General features: G+C 37.1%; 1 protein-coding gene across 3 annotated transcripts in view; it reads right to left on the bottom strand.

Moving 5' to 3' along the window:
- PKHD1 (PKHD1 ciliary IPT domain containing fibrocystin/polyductin) overlaps nucleotides 1-17,752 on the bottom strand; it is a 497,465-nt gene that overhangs the window by 126,570 nt on the left and 353,143 nt on the right. For 2 of the 3 annotated variants that reach the window (XM_053602538.1, XM_053602540.1), the window contains 2 exons: nucleotides 1,714-1,868; nucleotides 160-312 (listed from right to left, as the gene is read on the bottom strand). In XM_053602538.1, the coding sequence (XP_053458513.1) occupies nucleotides 160-312; nucleotides 1,714-1,868 (308 nt within the window). The remainder of the gene's footprint in view (nucleotides 1-159; nucleotides 313-1,713; nucleotides 1,869-17,752) is intronic. The other variant, XM_053602539.1, reaches the window with a different exon arrangement.

Genomic DNA, 17,752 nt, shown 5'->3' with positions numbered 1-17,752 from the left:
AAAATTCATAGCTTCTTGGAGCACAAAGGAACCATATAATATGAACATTTGGTTTTATATATTAAAATTCTCACAGTTGGAATTTCTGAGTGTCCCAGATTAATAGGCCCCAAATCGGTAAAGTCTACTAAATGCTTAGTAACTTAAAATTTCATTTACCTAAAAATTCTTCCCTGTTGGAATTTCTGAAGGACCCCACAAGCAGTCTCCCTCTACACGAAATGTCAGGCTGAATTTGTATATTGCGGGTCAACAGTCCAACCTCAGCAGCCAAACGAATATGCCTGCCATTATCCATGACGTGGACACTTCCTGGGACAACAGGAATTGGGAAGGAAAAAAAAAAAGAAAAAAAAAAACACAAAAACCTTTAAGGACCTATTTTAGAAATCACCAGCTGGGGACTTGACAAAAATGACAAATAAAAACACTCCTTCTCCCTTGCAAGTCCTACCAACATGAAGGTCTACTTTTCCTCGGGCATTCTCCACAAATGTCAGCTGAGAAATGAAAAACCTTTTCACTTGTCTCTCTTTGGGATGAGAGTGAGAGTGTTTGAGCAAGAATTCAATAACTGTGGGTACCCAGACAGACCACTGGTGCACGGTAGTCATGGCAGGCCTGTCCAATTAGTGGAGTCCCCAACCTTCCTTAAATGTGTCAGTGTGAGACTTTGGTGTTTGGTTATACATTGTCAACGGACCTCTTTCATGAGAGTGAAAATCCCAGATCAACTGAAGAAATGACGTGGCCAAAGCAAGCAACATGTAAGAGCAAAAGAGAGAGAAGTAAAGCCACCTGGCGGCAGCAGCAGCCTCCTCTCTGCGTACAGCTATCTGAGCAGCTTTCAGAGCAGTGCGACCTGAAGCTAGTTTGTTTCGTTGCCCGCCATTTGCATTTTACTTTGGATCTTACAGACAAGTCTTGCTGAAAATTTCTCTTTTCTCTGCCACTTTTTAAAAAAGAAATCATCCTTGCTACTGTGATGTGGACACAGCTTTAGACAGTTCTGATGAAAGCATGTACTTCGCTATCACATGTCAGAAATAGCAACACATTTTAAACTCCTTTATTTCCATGGTTTGCCACTGATTGGCTATTTCTCCTGGGTTAGATTTATTTATTAGAGTGAACTAAGAAGATGATTGCTGTTATTATTATACCAGTACATGTTAACTGGTATAAGTGCAAATAAACATTCAATACCTTTTTAAAAAAATGGTACTTTTTTCTTTTTTCTTCATTAATAGTAATAAAATATGTTTCAACACATAAAATGTACTCATGTCAGGAAGGACACTTTTCCAAGCATGGAAAATGAAGTAATTTTTTACAATAACTACTATGTTCTAAGGGATTGTGTAATTCATTGTGCCAAGAAATGAACTGGAAACTCAGTGCCCATGAGTTTTATGCTGGCTTAGCCACAAAACTGCCAGTGACGTTGAATAAGATCCTTGATCTTTCCATTCTTAGACTTGCTGTTATAAATAAAAAGCAAAGAAAAAATATATCTAAGTATTCTTTTAAAATTAGGCAATAAAATTCATGAATGATATGAGTTAAGTCATCTAGGATGAGTCTAGAGCAGTGAAAAGGTATTATTATCCTTCTCCTTTGAATGGCAATCACATCCAAAGTCCTGAAAGTAGGTTGCTGGGCAGGTTCCTCCTGGCCCATTCATGTCTCTTAACCCACTAAGCAAAGTCTTACCAATGTGCCGGTGTTTGAGCCGTTCATGAATCCTAATGTGGTGGCCCTGGGCTTCTTTCACAGTGAGGACCTCTGCTTCATGAGGCTCATAAGAAGAAGAGCTGAGGACAATTTTGTCATGGGGTCTCCAGTCCACTGCATCCTCTACAATAATTCTGTAATAGCATTAAAAAAAAAAAAAGATATCAAATATACAGAGAGAGCAACACAGATACCTACTAAGCCTAGAGAGAGAAAGAAATCTTCTGAGACCAATGAATCTCACTGGGGAGACTGCAGTAGAAATAGCAAACAGGCAGCCACGGAAAGGAAGGGGCTTTTGTGAAAGGTGTGCTGCTCATAGAGTCAGTTTTCTGGCTCACAAATGTATATGTTACAGGGAAAGCAAAGCTATTCCATGGCTACAAAATATAAGGCAAAGAAACAAGAAATCATAAGTCTAGAATTTAGTATATGCATGTGTACGTAGTTTTCTATCATCACAACCTCTCTTCTGGATTGGGCAACAATTTAAATAAAGGCATTTCAGAAGAGATATTTTATTTTCTGAAGACTATCATGCCAGTTTTGGAAAGTTAATCGTCACACACTAAGGTTCCTACCTTCATTGTAGGAGACAGAGACCAATGTGAATCCTAAAGGTATCACTTGCAAGTTGTGAGACCTTCATGAGTCACTTAACTCCTCTCACTTCATATCCTCCTCTGAAAAACACAATATTCATACCTTCTCTCCAATCTCCCATCTTAGTGTGGAAACTTACGAGTATGTATTTACCAGTATGCTAAGTTCCAAGCATTGTGCTTTCATTGCATTATGAAACAACGAGGGATTTGTTCATTTTAGAGTATTTTTAAACTCGCATTTAACAACATTTCTGTTCAGTTTTTCACTGCTGCCTAGCTTTTCCTAGTGAATATGACTGCTTTATTCTCTATTCAGAGTCATTACCAACTTCAATAGCATATGTCATTTATTTTAATAAACTGCCTCTTTTTTTTTAATTTTCACATATACATGTGTTCATTAGGCTTCCACTTTTTGCCTTCACAAAATTAAAAGGGCTTAAACTTTAACAACAATAACAATGTTTAAGATAGGGACCAGAAATAAAATCCTCACGAAGAACAAACGAAGACAAATACATTCAGAAAAGAAATCAGAAGAATGCTGCCACAAAGTATTAAGCAATAATAATAATAGTAATGCAAAGAAAGTAACATTCACATTGTCAAATAAGAGTATGTCTATTTTTTTTTTTTTTTTTTTTACAGTTACACCATTTACTGGGAAAGTAACATTTGATACTGCACAAATTCTCTAGTAAAGCTAACAGGTGATCTTTGTTGAGTCTTAAGGCTTCAGAGTAAATATAACTATTGTATATAATTCTATACTCTTTGACCAGTTTCTTAACTCCAATTAACAGATTAGTTTAGTAAAAACAGTTATGTCTTATTTTATGAGTTGACATTTTAGACAAGGCTGGGATTTCATACAGGTGGGTCACAGCCTTTTTTTTTACCTCTCTTTGAACTATTTTTTTCTCTCTAATTTTTCTCTTTACTAAAAACAAAATATAGCAAAATTAACTTAGTTGTCAAAATAAACTGTACTTTCAGTATACTGGGTCTGATTATTTGCATAGAGTGCAATAAGAATAATTATTAGCCATTTAGGCTTTTTTAAAAAGTTGGCTTTGTTGGAACCTTTTATAAGGAATCTCAGGCTGGACTTTCTTGAAAGCCTTTTATGTTTTTTTTGTTTTTTTTTTATTAAACCATAGCTGTGTACATTAGTATGATCATGGGGCACCATACACTTGGTTCATATATCGTTTGACACATTTTCATCACATTAGTTAACATAGCTTTTGTAGCATTTTCTTAGTTATTTTGCTAAGACCTTTACATTCCACATTTACTAGGATTCACATATACCCTTGTAAGATGCACCGCAGGTGTAATCCCATTAGTCCCCCTTCTTCCGCCTCCCTCTCCCCTCCCTCCCCTCTCTTTCCCCTTTCTCCCTATTCTTAGGTTATAACTGGGATATAGCTTTCATGTGAAGGTCCTACATTAGTCTCATAATAAGGGTGAGTACATTGGGTACTTTTTCTTCCATTCTTGAGACACTTTACTAAGAAGAATATGTTCCAGCTCCATCCATGTAAACATGAAAGAGGTAAAGTCTCCATCTTTCTTTAAGGCTGCATAATATTCCATGGTGTACATATACCACAATTTATTGATCCATTCATGGATCGATGGGCACTTGGGCTTTTTCCATGACTTAGCAATTATGAATAGGGCTGCAATAAATATTCTGATACAAATATCTTTGTTATGGTGTGATTTTTGGTCTTCTGGGTATATGCCCAGTAGAGGGATTACAGGATTGAATGTCAGATCTATTTTTAGATCTTTAAGTGTTCTCCATATCTCTTTCCAAAAGGAATGTATTAATTTGCATTCCCACCAGCAGTGCAAAAGTGTTCCATTTTCTCCACATCCACGCCAACATCTCTGGTCCTGGGATTTTGTGATATAGGCTAGTCTCACTGGAGTTAGATGATATCTCAAAGTAGTTTTGTTTTGCATTTCTCTGATGATTAAAGATGATGAGCATTTTTTCATATGTCTGAAGGCCATGCGCCTTTCTTCTTCAGAGAAGTTTCTCTTCAAGTCCCTTGCCCAGCCTGCAATGGGATCCCTTGTTCTTTTCTTGCTAATGCGTTTGAGTTCTCTGTGGATTCTGGTTATTAAACCCTTGTCGGAGACATAACCTGCAAATATCTTCTCCCATTCTGAAGGCTGTTTGCTTGCTTTACTTACTGTGTTCTTGGCTGTGCAGAAGCTTTTTAGTTTGATCAAGTCCCAATAGTGTATTTTTGAAGCTGCTTCAATTGCCCGGGGGGTCTTTCTCATAAAAAACTCGCCCAACCCAATTTCTTCAAGGGTTTTCCCTACACTCTCTTCTAGTATTTTTATAGTTTCATGTCTTAGGTTTAAATCTTTAATCCAGTGAGAGGGGTCTATCTTGGTTAATGGTGAGAGGTGTGGGTCCAGTTTCAGTCTTCTACAGGTTGCCAGCCAGTTCACCCAGCACCATTTGTTAAATAGGGAATCTTTTCCCCACTGAATGTTTTTAATTGGCTTGTCAAAGATTAAATACCGGTAAGTAGCTGGATTCATCTCTTGGTTCTCTATTCTGTTCCAGACATCTACTTCTCTGTTTTTGTGCCAGTACCATGCTGTTTTGATCACTATCAATTTGTAGTATAGTCTGAAGTCTGGTAGCGTGATTCCTCCTGCTTTGTTTTTATTTTTGAGTAATGTCTTGGCTATTCGAGGTTTTTTCTGATTCCATATAAAACGAAGAATTATTTTTTCAAGATCTTTAAAGTATGACAGTGGAGCTTTAATGGGGATTGCGTTGAAATTATATATTGCTTTGGGTAGTATGGACATTTTAACAATGTTGATTCTTCCCAACCATGAGCATGGTATATTTTTCCATTTGTTAACATTCTCAGCTATCTCTTTTCTTAGAGTTTCATAGTTCTCCTTATATAGATCTTTCACGTCCTTTGTTAGATAAACTCCCAAGTATTTCATCTTCTTTGGCACTACTGTGAATGGGATAGAGTCCTTAATTGTTTTTTCAACTTGACTATTATTGGTATATATAAAGGCTACCAATTTATGAATGTTGATTTTGTAACCTGAGACACTGCTGTATTCCTTAATCACTTCTAAGAGTTTTGTAGTAGAGTCCCTAGTATTTTCCAGATATACAATCATATCATCTGCGAAGAGTGAAAGTTTGATCTCTTCTGACCCTATGTGGATACCCTTGATCGCCTTTTCTTCCCTATTTGCGGTGGCTAAAACTTCCATTACAATGTTAAAGAGCAATGGAGACAATGGGCAGCCTTGTCTGGTTCCAGATCTAAGTGGAAATGATTCCAATTTAACTCCATTCAATATGATACTGGCTGTGGGTTTGCTGTAGATGGCCTCTATCAGTTTAAGAAATGTCCTTTCTATACCAATTTTCTTAAGTGTTCTAATCATGAATGGATGTTGGATGTTATCAAAAGCTTTTTCTGCATCGATTGAGAGAATTATATGATCTTTGTTTTTTAATTTGTTTATGTGCTGGATTACATTTATAGATTTACGTATATTGAACCAGCCTTGAGACCCTGGGATAAAACCGACTTAGTCATGATGTATGATTTGTTTGATATGTTGCTGGATTCTGTTTGTTAGAATCTTGTTGAATATTTTTGCATCTATATTCATTAGTGATATTGGTCTATAATTTTCTTTTCTTGTTGGGTCTTTTCCTGGTTTGGGGATCAGGGTGATGTTTGCTTCATAGAATGTGTTGGGTAATCTTCCTTCTTTTTCTACCCTTTGGAACAGGTTGAGTAGTATAGGTACTAATTCCTCTTTAAAGGTTTGGTAGAATTCTGACGTGAAACCATCTGGTCCCGGGCTTTTCTTTTTGGGGAGATTTTGTATGGTTGATGATATTTCTGAACTTGATATGGGCCTGTTCAACATTTCCACTTGTTTTTGATTAAATCTTGGAAGGTGACGTGTTTCCAAGTAACGGTCGATTTCCTTCAAATTTTCGTATTTCTGAGAGTATAGTTTCTTGTAATATTCATTAAGGATTTTTTTGATTTCTGAGGAGTCTGTTGTTATTTCATCTTTGTTATTTCTGATTGATGAGATTAGAGATTTTACTCTTTTTTTCCTGATTAGGTTGGCCAAAGGTTTATCTATTTTGTTGACCTTTTCAAAAAACCAGCTTTTTGATTTATTGATCTGTTGTATTATTCTTTTGTTTTCAATTTCATTTAGTTCTTCTCTGATTTTGGTTATTTCTTTTCTTTTACTGGATTTGGGGTTAGATTGTTCTTCCATTTCCAGTCTCTTGAGATGTCCCATTAAGTTGCTTACTTCCTCTTTTTCCGTTCTCCTGAGGGAGGCTTGCAGTGCTATAAATTTCCCTCGTAGAACTGCCTTTGCTGTGTCCCAGAGGTTCTGATAGTTCGTGTCTTCATTGTCGTTTTGTTCCAGAAATTTGGCAATTTCCTTCTTGATCTCATCTCTGACCCAGCTATCATTCAGCATAAGGTTATTTAACTTCCATGTTTTTGTATGTGTATGCAGATTCCTGTTGTTACTCATCTCAAGTTTTATTCCATAATGGTCCGAGAAGATGCATGGAATAATTTCTATTCCTTTAAATTTGCTGAGGTTAGACTTGTGACCTAAGATGTGATCGATTTTGGAGTAAGTTCCATGGGCTGATGAGAAGTATGTGTATTCAGTTTTGTTGGGATGAAATATTCTGTAGATGTCAGCTAAATCTAAATGCTGGATGGTTAGATTTAAATCTAGAATTTCTTTACTCAGCTTTTTGTTGGAGGATCGATCCAGCACTGCCAAAGGAATGTTAAAATCTCCGACTATTATAGAGTTGGAGGAAATCAAGTTGCTCATGTCTGTTAGAGTTTCTCTTATAAATTGAGGTGCATTCTGGTTGGGTGCATAGATATTAATAATTGAAATCTCATCATATTGAGTCTTACCCTTAACAAATATGAAGTGACCATTTTTGTCCTTCCTTACTTTTGTTGGTTTAAAGCCTATTGTGTCCGCAAATAAAATTGCAACTCCTGCTTTTTTCTGGATACCATTTGCCTGAAATATGGATGACCATCCTTTCACCCTGAGTCTGTATTTGTCTTTTAAGTTAAGATGTGACGCTTGTATGCAACAAATGTCTGGCCTGAGTTTTTGTATCCAGTCAGCTAACCTATGTCTCTTTAGAGGGCAGTTTAAGCCATTCACATTAATGGAGAGCATTGATAAGTTTGGTGAAATTTGGGGTATTGAGTTTTTTGAAAGTCCAGTGGGCATTTTTAATCCTTTTGCCATTGTGGAAGTTAGAGTTTGATCAGAAGTTTCTGAGTGAGTTTACTTTTGTAGTAGAGGATTAGGTTGGTTATTATGGAGGATAGGTCTGAGAATATCCTGAAGAGCTGGTTTAGTTATGGCAAATTTCTTTAGCATATATATGTCATTAAAGTATTTAATTTCTCCGTCGTAAATGAAACTCAGTTTAGCTGGGTACAAGATCCGGGGTTGAAAGTTATTTTGCTTGAGGAGATTAAACGTTGATGACCACCCTCTTCTGGCTTGAAAAGTTTCAGCAGAGAGATCTGCAGTCATTCTAATGTTCTTCCCTTTGAAGGTAATAGATTTCTTTCTCCTGGCAGCTTTGAGAATTTTCTCCTTCATATTAACTTTAGTGAAGTTAATTATGATATGCCTGGGCGGCGCCTGTGGCTCAAGGAGTAGGGCACCGGTCCCATATGCCGGAGGTGGCGGGTTCAAACCCAGCCCTGGCCAAAAACCACAAAAAAAAAAAAAAAAAAGAATATCAGTAAAAAAAAAAAAAAAAAAAAAATTATTATATGCCTGGGGGATGTCTTATTGGGGTTGAGTCGTGCTGGGGTTCTGAAGCTAACTGCTATCTGAATTTCAGGTTCTCTAGGCATGTCTGGAAAATTCTCTTTCATAATTTCATGCAGAAGGGCCTCTGCGCCCAGTGAGGCCACTTCATCTGTTTCAGGAATTCCTATGAGACGGATATTTGCCTTCTTCGAGTTATCCCAGAGCTCTCTGAGTGAGTGATCCATTTTTGCTCTCCATTTCTCTTCCTCTTTGAGAGTTTGGGAGCGTTCAAATGCTTTATCTTCGATATCGGAGATCCTTTCTTCTGCTTGATCCATTCTGTTACTAAGGGATTCCACTGTATTTTTCATATCTTTGAGGGCTGCAAATTCTTGTTTCAGTGTGTCTAAGTCTTTTGTGGTTTTGTCTTTAAATTCGTTAAATTCTTGAGACAGCTTTTGAATTTCTCCACGAATTCCTAATTCCATTTTGTTAATCTTGTTTGCCATCCAAATTCTGAATTCGATTTCTGACATCTCAGCCAGTTGTTTGTGAATGAGATCTTCAATTACATCTGCCGTATCTTTTCTTGGGGGGGGATTGATCTATTCTGGTTATTCATGTTACCAGAGTTTTTCCGCTGATTCCGCCCCATGATTGTTTTACTCCCTTTGATTTTCCTCTAGTGTTTTGTCGAGGACCCGTACAGTGCTGTGGCCTGAGAAACTGGGGCCCTGTTTGGTGTAGAGGGGCTAAGTGGTTCTGACTTGTTTTCAGCTGGTTTCTATGTGACCCTAGTGAAACAGTTACTCTGGGTTGAAGTCTCAGCTGTGGAGAAATACTAGCAATTAAGTCACCCCACCCACCACAGGCAACAAATGGAAAAGGAAAATCAAACCTTTCTACAACCACACACCCAGGGCACCACCTGGATAGTCCCCAGGTGAGTGACTCAGTTCAAAAAGTCCAAGTCAATTGTCTCAGTCAGCAGCTGCCTCGGGTGGGAGAGTTCAAGAAGTCCCTGGGAACTGGGTCACAGGGGTCTGGTGGCTGCTCTAAAAGGCTTGCTCCAGTGCTGCGTGGAGTCAGGAAGAGCCACCAGTAAGTAGATCAGTCTGGAAAGAATGATGCCTCCTTCCCCACCTTGCAGCTCTGTCACACCCAGTCTCTGCTAGCCACACAGGGCTGTGACCCAGTCAGTTGTCTGCAGTAAGCAGATACTCCAGGGGTTTGCACCTGCCTAAGTCACAGGGTAGTCTGTGTCTGCTCAACTAGGCCACTATTCTCTGTCTTTATCCAGTAGGGAGTGGTGTGGCCTGTCAACCTCGGGCACTTGATGGAGGCTGGAGGTGTTCACTCAGTTCCAGCCCCTCCCTTAGTTTATGTTACTGGGTGAAGGGAACAACCCTGTGGGAGTTTGTTTCTGACCTTGCCAGATTCCTCTGCAGAGGAGAGGCTGATTTGAGTTCCCAGAACCTGTGTCTCAGGCCCTGTCTTTAGTCCTGCGGGTTTGTATTCGCAGCACGATCAGTTGTTGGCTGTAGCCTCTTGGCCTCCTTTGTCTATGGGCTGGTGATCCCCTAAGGGCCAGGTGCGTCTTAGGCTCAGTAGAGCAGTTCTCTGGATCAGCCCCACCCTAAGAGTTTCCCGGCTCTGCGGGTGTGTTTTCTAGTCCCCGTGTTCCACCCAGGTCAGTACCGTCTCAGGAAAACCCTTTACTCACGGGGCCTGTGTTTCAGTCCCAGGTCCGTTCCATGGTGGTTGCCATCTGAGAAGATGCTGGGCCTCATCTGGTTGCCCAGGAAGACAGGAGGAGAGGCTATGGGATATCTGGGGGTGGGCCTTTTTATTGCTGAAGATGGCTGTTGCTCTGCACCTCGGGGCACCACCGCTCCAGTCTAATTCCCTCTCAGCCGACCGTTGTCTTCTCGCTCCTTTGCTACAGTGTCAGCACTGGCCAGCTGCAGTCTAGGTCCTGTCTATACCTCTTGAGAGTTCAGCCAAGAATCTGGACTCCTGAGGGGGCAGGTCTCCAGATCACGGAGTGAGAGTGGAGGGGGGGTGTTAGGAGCTCAGGGTTACAGGTCATAACACCAAGCTCATTGAGTCCAAATGAACAAATAAACAGATACAAAGGTTACCAGGCACATGGGCCCATAGATACAGAGATAGATGGAAACACATAAACATACAAGCAATAGCCACAACAACAGCAATATAAGAACAACTGGTGGCTTGGGAGAGGTGGGCTACACGTCCGTCCTGTCCGCCATCATGCTCCGCCTCCGTTGGAGTATGTCTATTATAGAATGCTTTGACTTTGAGGTTTAGTATGGAGTCATCAATTGACTAGTTATTATTTTTTTCCCAAAGTATCAAAGAATAGACAACTAATATTTATAAATAAAGATAAAAGATGGTTTCAAAAAATAGATCATGCCAAATCTTATAGACAATAGAAAAAGAAGAAATACTTCAAAATCATTCTACTTAATCTGGATACACCTGATATTAAAATTAGAAAAAATATATTATTATAAAGGGGAAATTACAATCATAATTCACTTATAAATGAGGATGCAGTATCCTGTATCCTAAACAACATATTAATAAGTTGAAGTAAAAATTAATGTTTAAGTAATGTACTTTAGTCAAAATCAAATCCAATTTACATGATAATTAGTCACTATTTTCTTTCTTCTTTTTTTTCCTTTTCCTTACTCTCACCTCCTCCCTTTTTCTCTGTTTGGTCCTCCCTTCCCCCATGCCCCACCATGTCATTGATTGTCATTAATTGTCCTCATATCAAAGTTGAATACATAGGATGCATACTTCTCCATTCCTGTGATGCTTCACTAAGGATAATGTGTTCCACCTCCATCCAGGTTAGTACAAATGCTGCAAAATCTCCATTTTTTTTAATGGCTGAATAGTATTCCATGGTATACATATACCACAGCTTGCCAATCCATTCCTGGGTTGGTGGGCATTTAGGCTGTTTCCACATTTTAGCAATTGTAAATTGGGCTGCAAAAAACAGCCTAGTACAAGTATCTTTATAAATAAAAGGTTTTTTTTTTTTCCTTCTAGATAGGTGCCCAGTAATGGAATTGCGGGATCAAACAGGAGGTTTAGGTTGTATTCTTTGAGATTTCTCCATACTTCCTTCCAAAAAGGTTGTATTAGTTTGCAGTCCCACCAAACTAAAGTGTAAAAGTGTTCTTTTCTCTCCACATTCGCGCCAGCATCTGCAGTTTTGAGATTTTGTGATATAGGCCATTCTCGCTGGGGTTAGATGATATCTCAGGGTGTTTTTAATCTGCATTTCTCTAATAATTAGGGATGATAAGCATTTTTTCATGTGTTTGCTGGCCATTCATCTTTCTTTTTTAGAGAAGGTTCTTTTCATCTCTCTTCCCCATTGATGTATGGGATTGTTGGTTTTTTTCTTGTGGATTAATTGAAGTTCTGTATAGTTCCTACTTACTAAGCTTTTGTCTGATTCAAAATATTCAAATATCCTTTCCCATTGGGTAGGTTGTCTAGTTGCTTTGGTTTCTGTCTCCTTGGCTGTACAGAAGCTTTTCAATTTAATTAAATCCCATTTGTTTATTGTTGCTGTTGTTGCTATTGCCATGGCAGTCTTCTTCATGAAGTCTTTCCCCAGGTTGTTATCTTCCAGTGTTTTTTCTATTCTTTCTTTGAGGATTTTTATTGTTTCATGCCTTAAATTTAAGTCCTTTATCCATCTTGAATCAATTTTTGTGAGTGGAGAAAGGTGCTAAACTGCCTCTTTAATGCCAAAATTTTAGCAAACTTTGACAATTCGTAGATTCTCCTCTACCACTAAATGTTCATCTGAGCAACAAGGTTCATGACCAGGGGAATAATGCAACATATACTGACTGAGAAAATGATATGCACTAGACACCATATTAAGTGCTAGGGATATAGGGTAAATAAAACATATGCCATTTGTATTTAAAAGAAGAAAAACTTAAATTCTGCCAGAAGACATCCTTGAGAGTCTACTGTATGGGTGGAGGATTAACAGATGTTTGGTATAAAACATTAACTCCCACAAAATAAGTAAAAAAATTAAAGTTGGTCATTTATGGGCCAGAGGTGAGTCTATTATGAACCAGATATTGTAATTGATTTAAACCTGTACACACAAGGTTGAAGAAAAACAGAATTATAGAGAGAAAAAAGCCTGCTATCACTTGATGTGACTTTAATGAATGAATTTAGTCTTAGCACTGATCCTGATTTACTAGGACTTCCTAGAAAACACAGCTACAAAATACTAACGCGACTGCCAGCTTTTAAAGACAGAGAAACTAAGATCCAAGGAGATTAAATAGCAAAACTCAAGATTAGATAAACAAACGGAATCAGAGATTGAATTAGGAGAAACGAAGGCAGCTTCTCAAGCTCAGGGTTATTTCCACTAGATAACCTCAACTTGTCTGTTTGAGTTTTAGTTCTTACTTAATAAATGGTAATAGAAAAATAGTATTCCTGTATTTCATAATTATGAGGTTATAAAAAGTCTATGTACCATACAATGGAATACTATACAGCCATTTTTAAGAGTACATTGTAGAAGAGCATTGAATTATAAGGAATTGTGTTCATGATGTATTGATTTTTTTTAAAGGACATAAAATAATATGCCCCCTTTTTAATAAATATATGCACAGAAAATAGAAGATAGGAAAGAGGGATGTTAAAATGTTAGCCTATCAGGGCGGCGCCTGTAGCTCAAGGAGTAGGGCGCCAGTCCCATATGCCGGAGGTGGCGGGTTCAAACCCAGCCCCAGCCAAAAAAATAAATAAATAAATAAATAAAAAGAAAATGTTAGCCTATCTATGGGTGGTGGGTTTGTTAGTGATGTTCTCTTAAAATATACTATCTCCCTATGATAGATAGTATATTTTAGTAAAAAAAAAAAAAAAAAAAAAACTCCTTTAAACAGAAAGTAAGACTCTGGATATAAACTCAAAACAAAGTCAATTAGCAATATACATGATATCAGTCCTTCACTTCATTCTGTATTACCTAGATAATCCTTATTATTATTATTTATATTATTGAGAAAATCTCATAAAACATAACAACGCTCTGAAAAGTTTCTTGTGCAAAGAGATTTAACCTCATCCTGAATGGAACATGTGATTTTTAGGACAGTGAGACTATGATGTCTGTTAATATAAAGGTGCATACACATCCTTAATACATTTGTCACACCTATAAAACTGTATAACACAAAAAATTAAGCCTAATGTAAATTTAAAAAAACCTTCCCTAACTTCCTAATATAAACTCTCTTCTCCAGCCAGATAAATCTAATCACTCTCCCCTGCATCACTATTCAGTTCACTCATCCTTAAAAGCTGACAGGAGTTTCTACTCCACCATTAAGAAGTCTTCCATGGGAACCTCTTCTCCATGGAACTTCCAAACTCTCCCCCTTCTCCATGGAACTCACGAACACCATACATTTGACATAACAAATACTATTGCTGTGTGGATGACTTCGACCTCTTCCCTTCTCAGCTACTCAACTGTGTTATCATTAGTAGTAAATATTTAATAAAAACATGAAAATTTAGCTATCTAAACTCCTTAGCATCTAGCAATGTTCTAAACAAAGTATAGAAGGAATTATTAAAATTATTAGTTCAAACTTTATATTGAAAACATGAATTGACTTAATTGGACTTCTCCCATTATGGCTTTCAAAACCTTACAGGTTTATGAAAACTTATCTTTCCTCTATGCTCCTGATGTTTGGGGATTCTATACATCATGACAACGACTTACAGATGTCAAAGGAACATGGTGACTTTCACTTCTCTGTCCACATAGCAACATTGGTAACTTCAGAGAAAACTGAGGTGCCAGTATCAATAACCTAGTTGGTTCTGCTAGTCAAATGTCAATTTTCCTTAAATTTCACTATTCACTACTCCTAATCCTAGTCTTCAACTATTTTGGCTACCCTTCAACCATTTCAAGAAACCCTAGCTTAGTGACTGTGAAATCAGTATCCCAGTTGTATTTCAGGCCTTTGATTATTCCTAATGAGACTCTCATAGGTGCAAGGAAGAGGAGAGACTTGCTTATTGTTCTGAGCAAAACACACCTTAAACAATAAATAAACAAAAAGTTAAAAAGAAATATTTGAAACTTAATTGGACCTAAATGGAAAACATATGAGAAGACAAAGGAAATTAAAAATAATCACTGTGGAAGTCTCTTTAAAGATAACTTTTCAAAAATATAAACAAAATAAAAGCACAGCTTCCTTTGTTTTGGCATGAATATTTGCCCTTGTGCAAGAAAAATATTATACTTATTAGTAAAAAAAAACTTATTAATTACAAATAATACAAGAAATATGCTTCCAATTTTGATTTAAAAGTTTTTACAGCTATGTATAAAATATCCACATTTAGACACCTACAACTTAAATTCATTAATTAAACTTTGGGGATATCTTAATGGCAATAAGATGTCCACAGGCTCAGGGTATACAGATCCCAAGGTGTTTTCCCCCAGCAATAGGGATGGCTACTGACTGCCACACTCTACTGAGGATCCTAAAACTGTATTAGACTATGCTGGGTATTGAAGAAATCAAATCCTATAATGATGTTAATAATGACAATAATAATAGCTATGGTAGATACCAATTATTTATCTACCTAACTTCTCTTTTCCCTCCCTTATTCCAGGAAACCCATCATGCCCCTTCTGACAATTGTTCTCTCCACCCATCATACTAAGGAGTTCTAGTGAGAACTACACATTAAAGATCCAGAAACCCTTCACCATAGGTGGGTGTGGGATCCAACCTGTGTTGTGCATCAAAATCCTTCCCCTGGAATTTTTAGTGAAACTAGGAGTTGACAGTAATGTCTTCTCTGGTGGTAAAGCTTGGAAAAGCCAGACAGCTGTGAATTCACTTTTATACTACAGAATACAAAAAAGGTAATGTTTGGTAGAAAAAAATGAGGTTGAAATAGAGAAATATGAGATCAAGGGTGTAGGAGGGAGGAACTGATGCAGTCTCCCAAATAGATTAAGAAGGGTTACTTTTACTTTCAACTAAAAGAATCCTAATTACCATGATAGCTACCCTCTGAGATTTACATTGTTTCCAGAAATTGGAATGAGCATTTTGCATACCTTAATTAATTCTTATAACTATTCCATTAGCCAAGCATTAGTACTTTCATAATTATGGAAAATAAAACTGAGGCTCAGAGGGAGTCTTTGACTAAAGTAATACATTTAGTTAATTGTTCAACTAGAGTTAGTCTGCCTGCCCTCAAAGTTCAAGGTCTTTTTCACTGTGAAATATCATTTCCAACCTGCCTTCCAAACTCATTTTCCCAATGAAAAAAATTGTAGTCAATCTGATATTAGAAACCATTAGTGTACTGAACCAAAAATCAATCATCTTCTATAGGTTACATAAGTGATCCTGAACTCCTGCCAATAAATAGATAAGGCCATCAATTCCATATTCTAAAACTTCAACTAAGCTATGATAATGAGGTTTGATGAATAAGCAAAATAAAGTATAGATATTTTTGAAATAAATTCAACATTCTCATTTATTAGGTAATATACTATTGAGCCAAAAAGCTCAATAAGTTCTTATTTCTAGAGAATACACAGCAATTCAATGTAGCGACTATTTAAGAGCTATCTTCTTATATTTTATTCTGTATTAGACACTAAGAGATACACCAACTCAACAACAACAAAATCTCCCATGACTTAGAGCCACTTGGAAGAACAGGATATATTAATACAAAGCTTAAGCAGCTGAGTGACATGTACTAGAAAGCATATTTTTCTTAAAATTATAAATCATAAAATCAAATTTTATATTGTCAGATGGTGGGGACATTTGTGCTGGGGGAGACCAATAGCCTTGTGAAGGTTGTGATAGAATCTTTCAAAGCAGAGAGTAAATGCAAGATACTGTCACCCTTATTTCACTTACTATTCAGAGCCAATTCAAAAGTTGTTATGGAGAGCCATGTGAGTGCTGAGATGAGAATGGAATAGAAGGAAAAATGAGAAGAAATACTCCAAACAAAATATATACAAAGAATACATTATTAATTTGACAGGAGAGGTAGACGAATATCTATGTATCCACTTCTCCTATCAAATTAATGATGTTTAAATACATATAAAAGCAATTATGACATTCAAATTAAAGGTCTAGGTCCTGGAGAAAAGGGTGAGGTATGAAATAACTTGATTTCTTCTTCAGTTCACAGTTACTTCCTCATAAATGACAGATTATGCTAATAAATCACTTGAGACACTTCACACCCATCAGAATTAGCAAAATGATGAAAGATAACAAGGGCTAGCAAGGATATAGAGAAAGGGGAACTCTTGAACACTGTTAATAGGAATATAATTTAGTATATTCAGTATGGAAAACACTATGGAAGTTCCTCAAAACATTAAAAAATACAACCACCATATGACCCAGCAATCTCAACTCTGAGTATATATTCAAAAGACATAAGATCAGTATGTCTGTGCATACACTGTGTACTTGTATACTTGCATTCCCGTGTTCATTGCAGTGTTATTCACAATAGCCAAGATATGGAATCAATCAAGGTGTCTATAAATGGATGAATGGATAAAGAAAAAAATGTACACACACACACAATGGAATAGTATTCAGGCTTTAAAATGAAGGAAATCCTATCATTTGTGACAACATGGATGAACTTGGAAGAAATAAGTGAAAAAAGCCAGACACAGACAAATACTACTTTATCTCACTTATATGTGGAATCTAAAAAGTTGATCTCATAGAAATAGAGACCAGGATGGTGGTTACCGGGGTGATGGGGAATGGAGGGGAGATATCGGTCAAACTATACAAAATTTCAGTTAGATGGGAGGAACACCTATTGTATAAAATGGCAACTATACATATTAAAGTATTATATATTTTTTTAAATGTTGGGTGTGAATGTAAAGTATTGTCAACACAAAAATAACACTGTGAGATAACACATATGTTAATTAGCTAGATGTAGCCATTCCACAGTGTATGTACACTTCAAAACATCATCCTATACACCAGCGGTTCTCAACCCGTGGGTTGTGACCCCTTTAGGGGTCAAATGATCCTTTCACAGGGGTCGCCTAATATCAGATATTTATGGTACGATTCATAACAGTAGCAAAAATTACAGTTATGTAGTATCAACGAAGATAATTTTATGATAGGGAGTCACCACAACATGAGGAACTGTATTAAAGGGTCGCAGCATTAGGAAGGTTGAGAACCACTGCTGTATACCATAAATGTATATAATTGTTACTTGTCAGGTAAACAAATAAATAAATAAATCACCTGAGAAAGTGAGCATAAACAAGAAAAATGGACAGGATAATGCCTCACGCACTGTGTTTCTTTAAAACTGAATGAGATATGGAATAAGAAAAAAACAACCTTGGCAGAGGTTCTCCATAATCCTTTTCCTCACACAATTGCTTATGAAATTTTAGA

Source organism: Nycticebus coucang, chromosome 9 (assembly GCF_027406575.1).
Source record: "Nycticebus coucang isolate mNycCou1 chromosome 9, mNycCou1.pri, whole genome shotgun sequence".
Classification (NCBI taxonomy): Eukaryota; Metazoa; Chordata; class Mammalia; order Primates; family Lorisidae; genus Nycticebus; species Nycticebus coucang.
The sequence above is the reverse complement of the archived record's forward strand: the minus strand, read 5'-3'. Positions and strand labels throughout refer to the sequence as shown.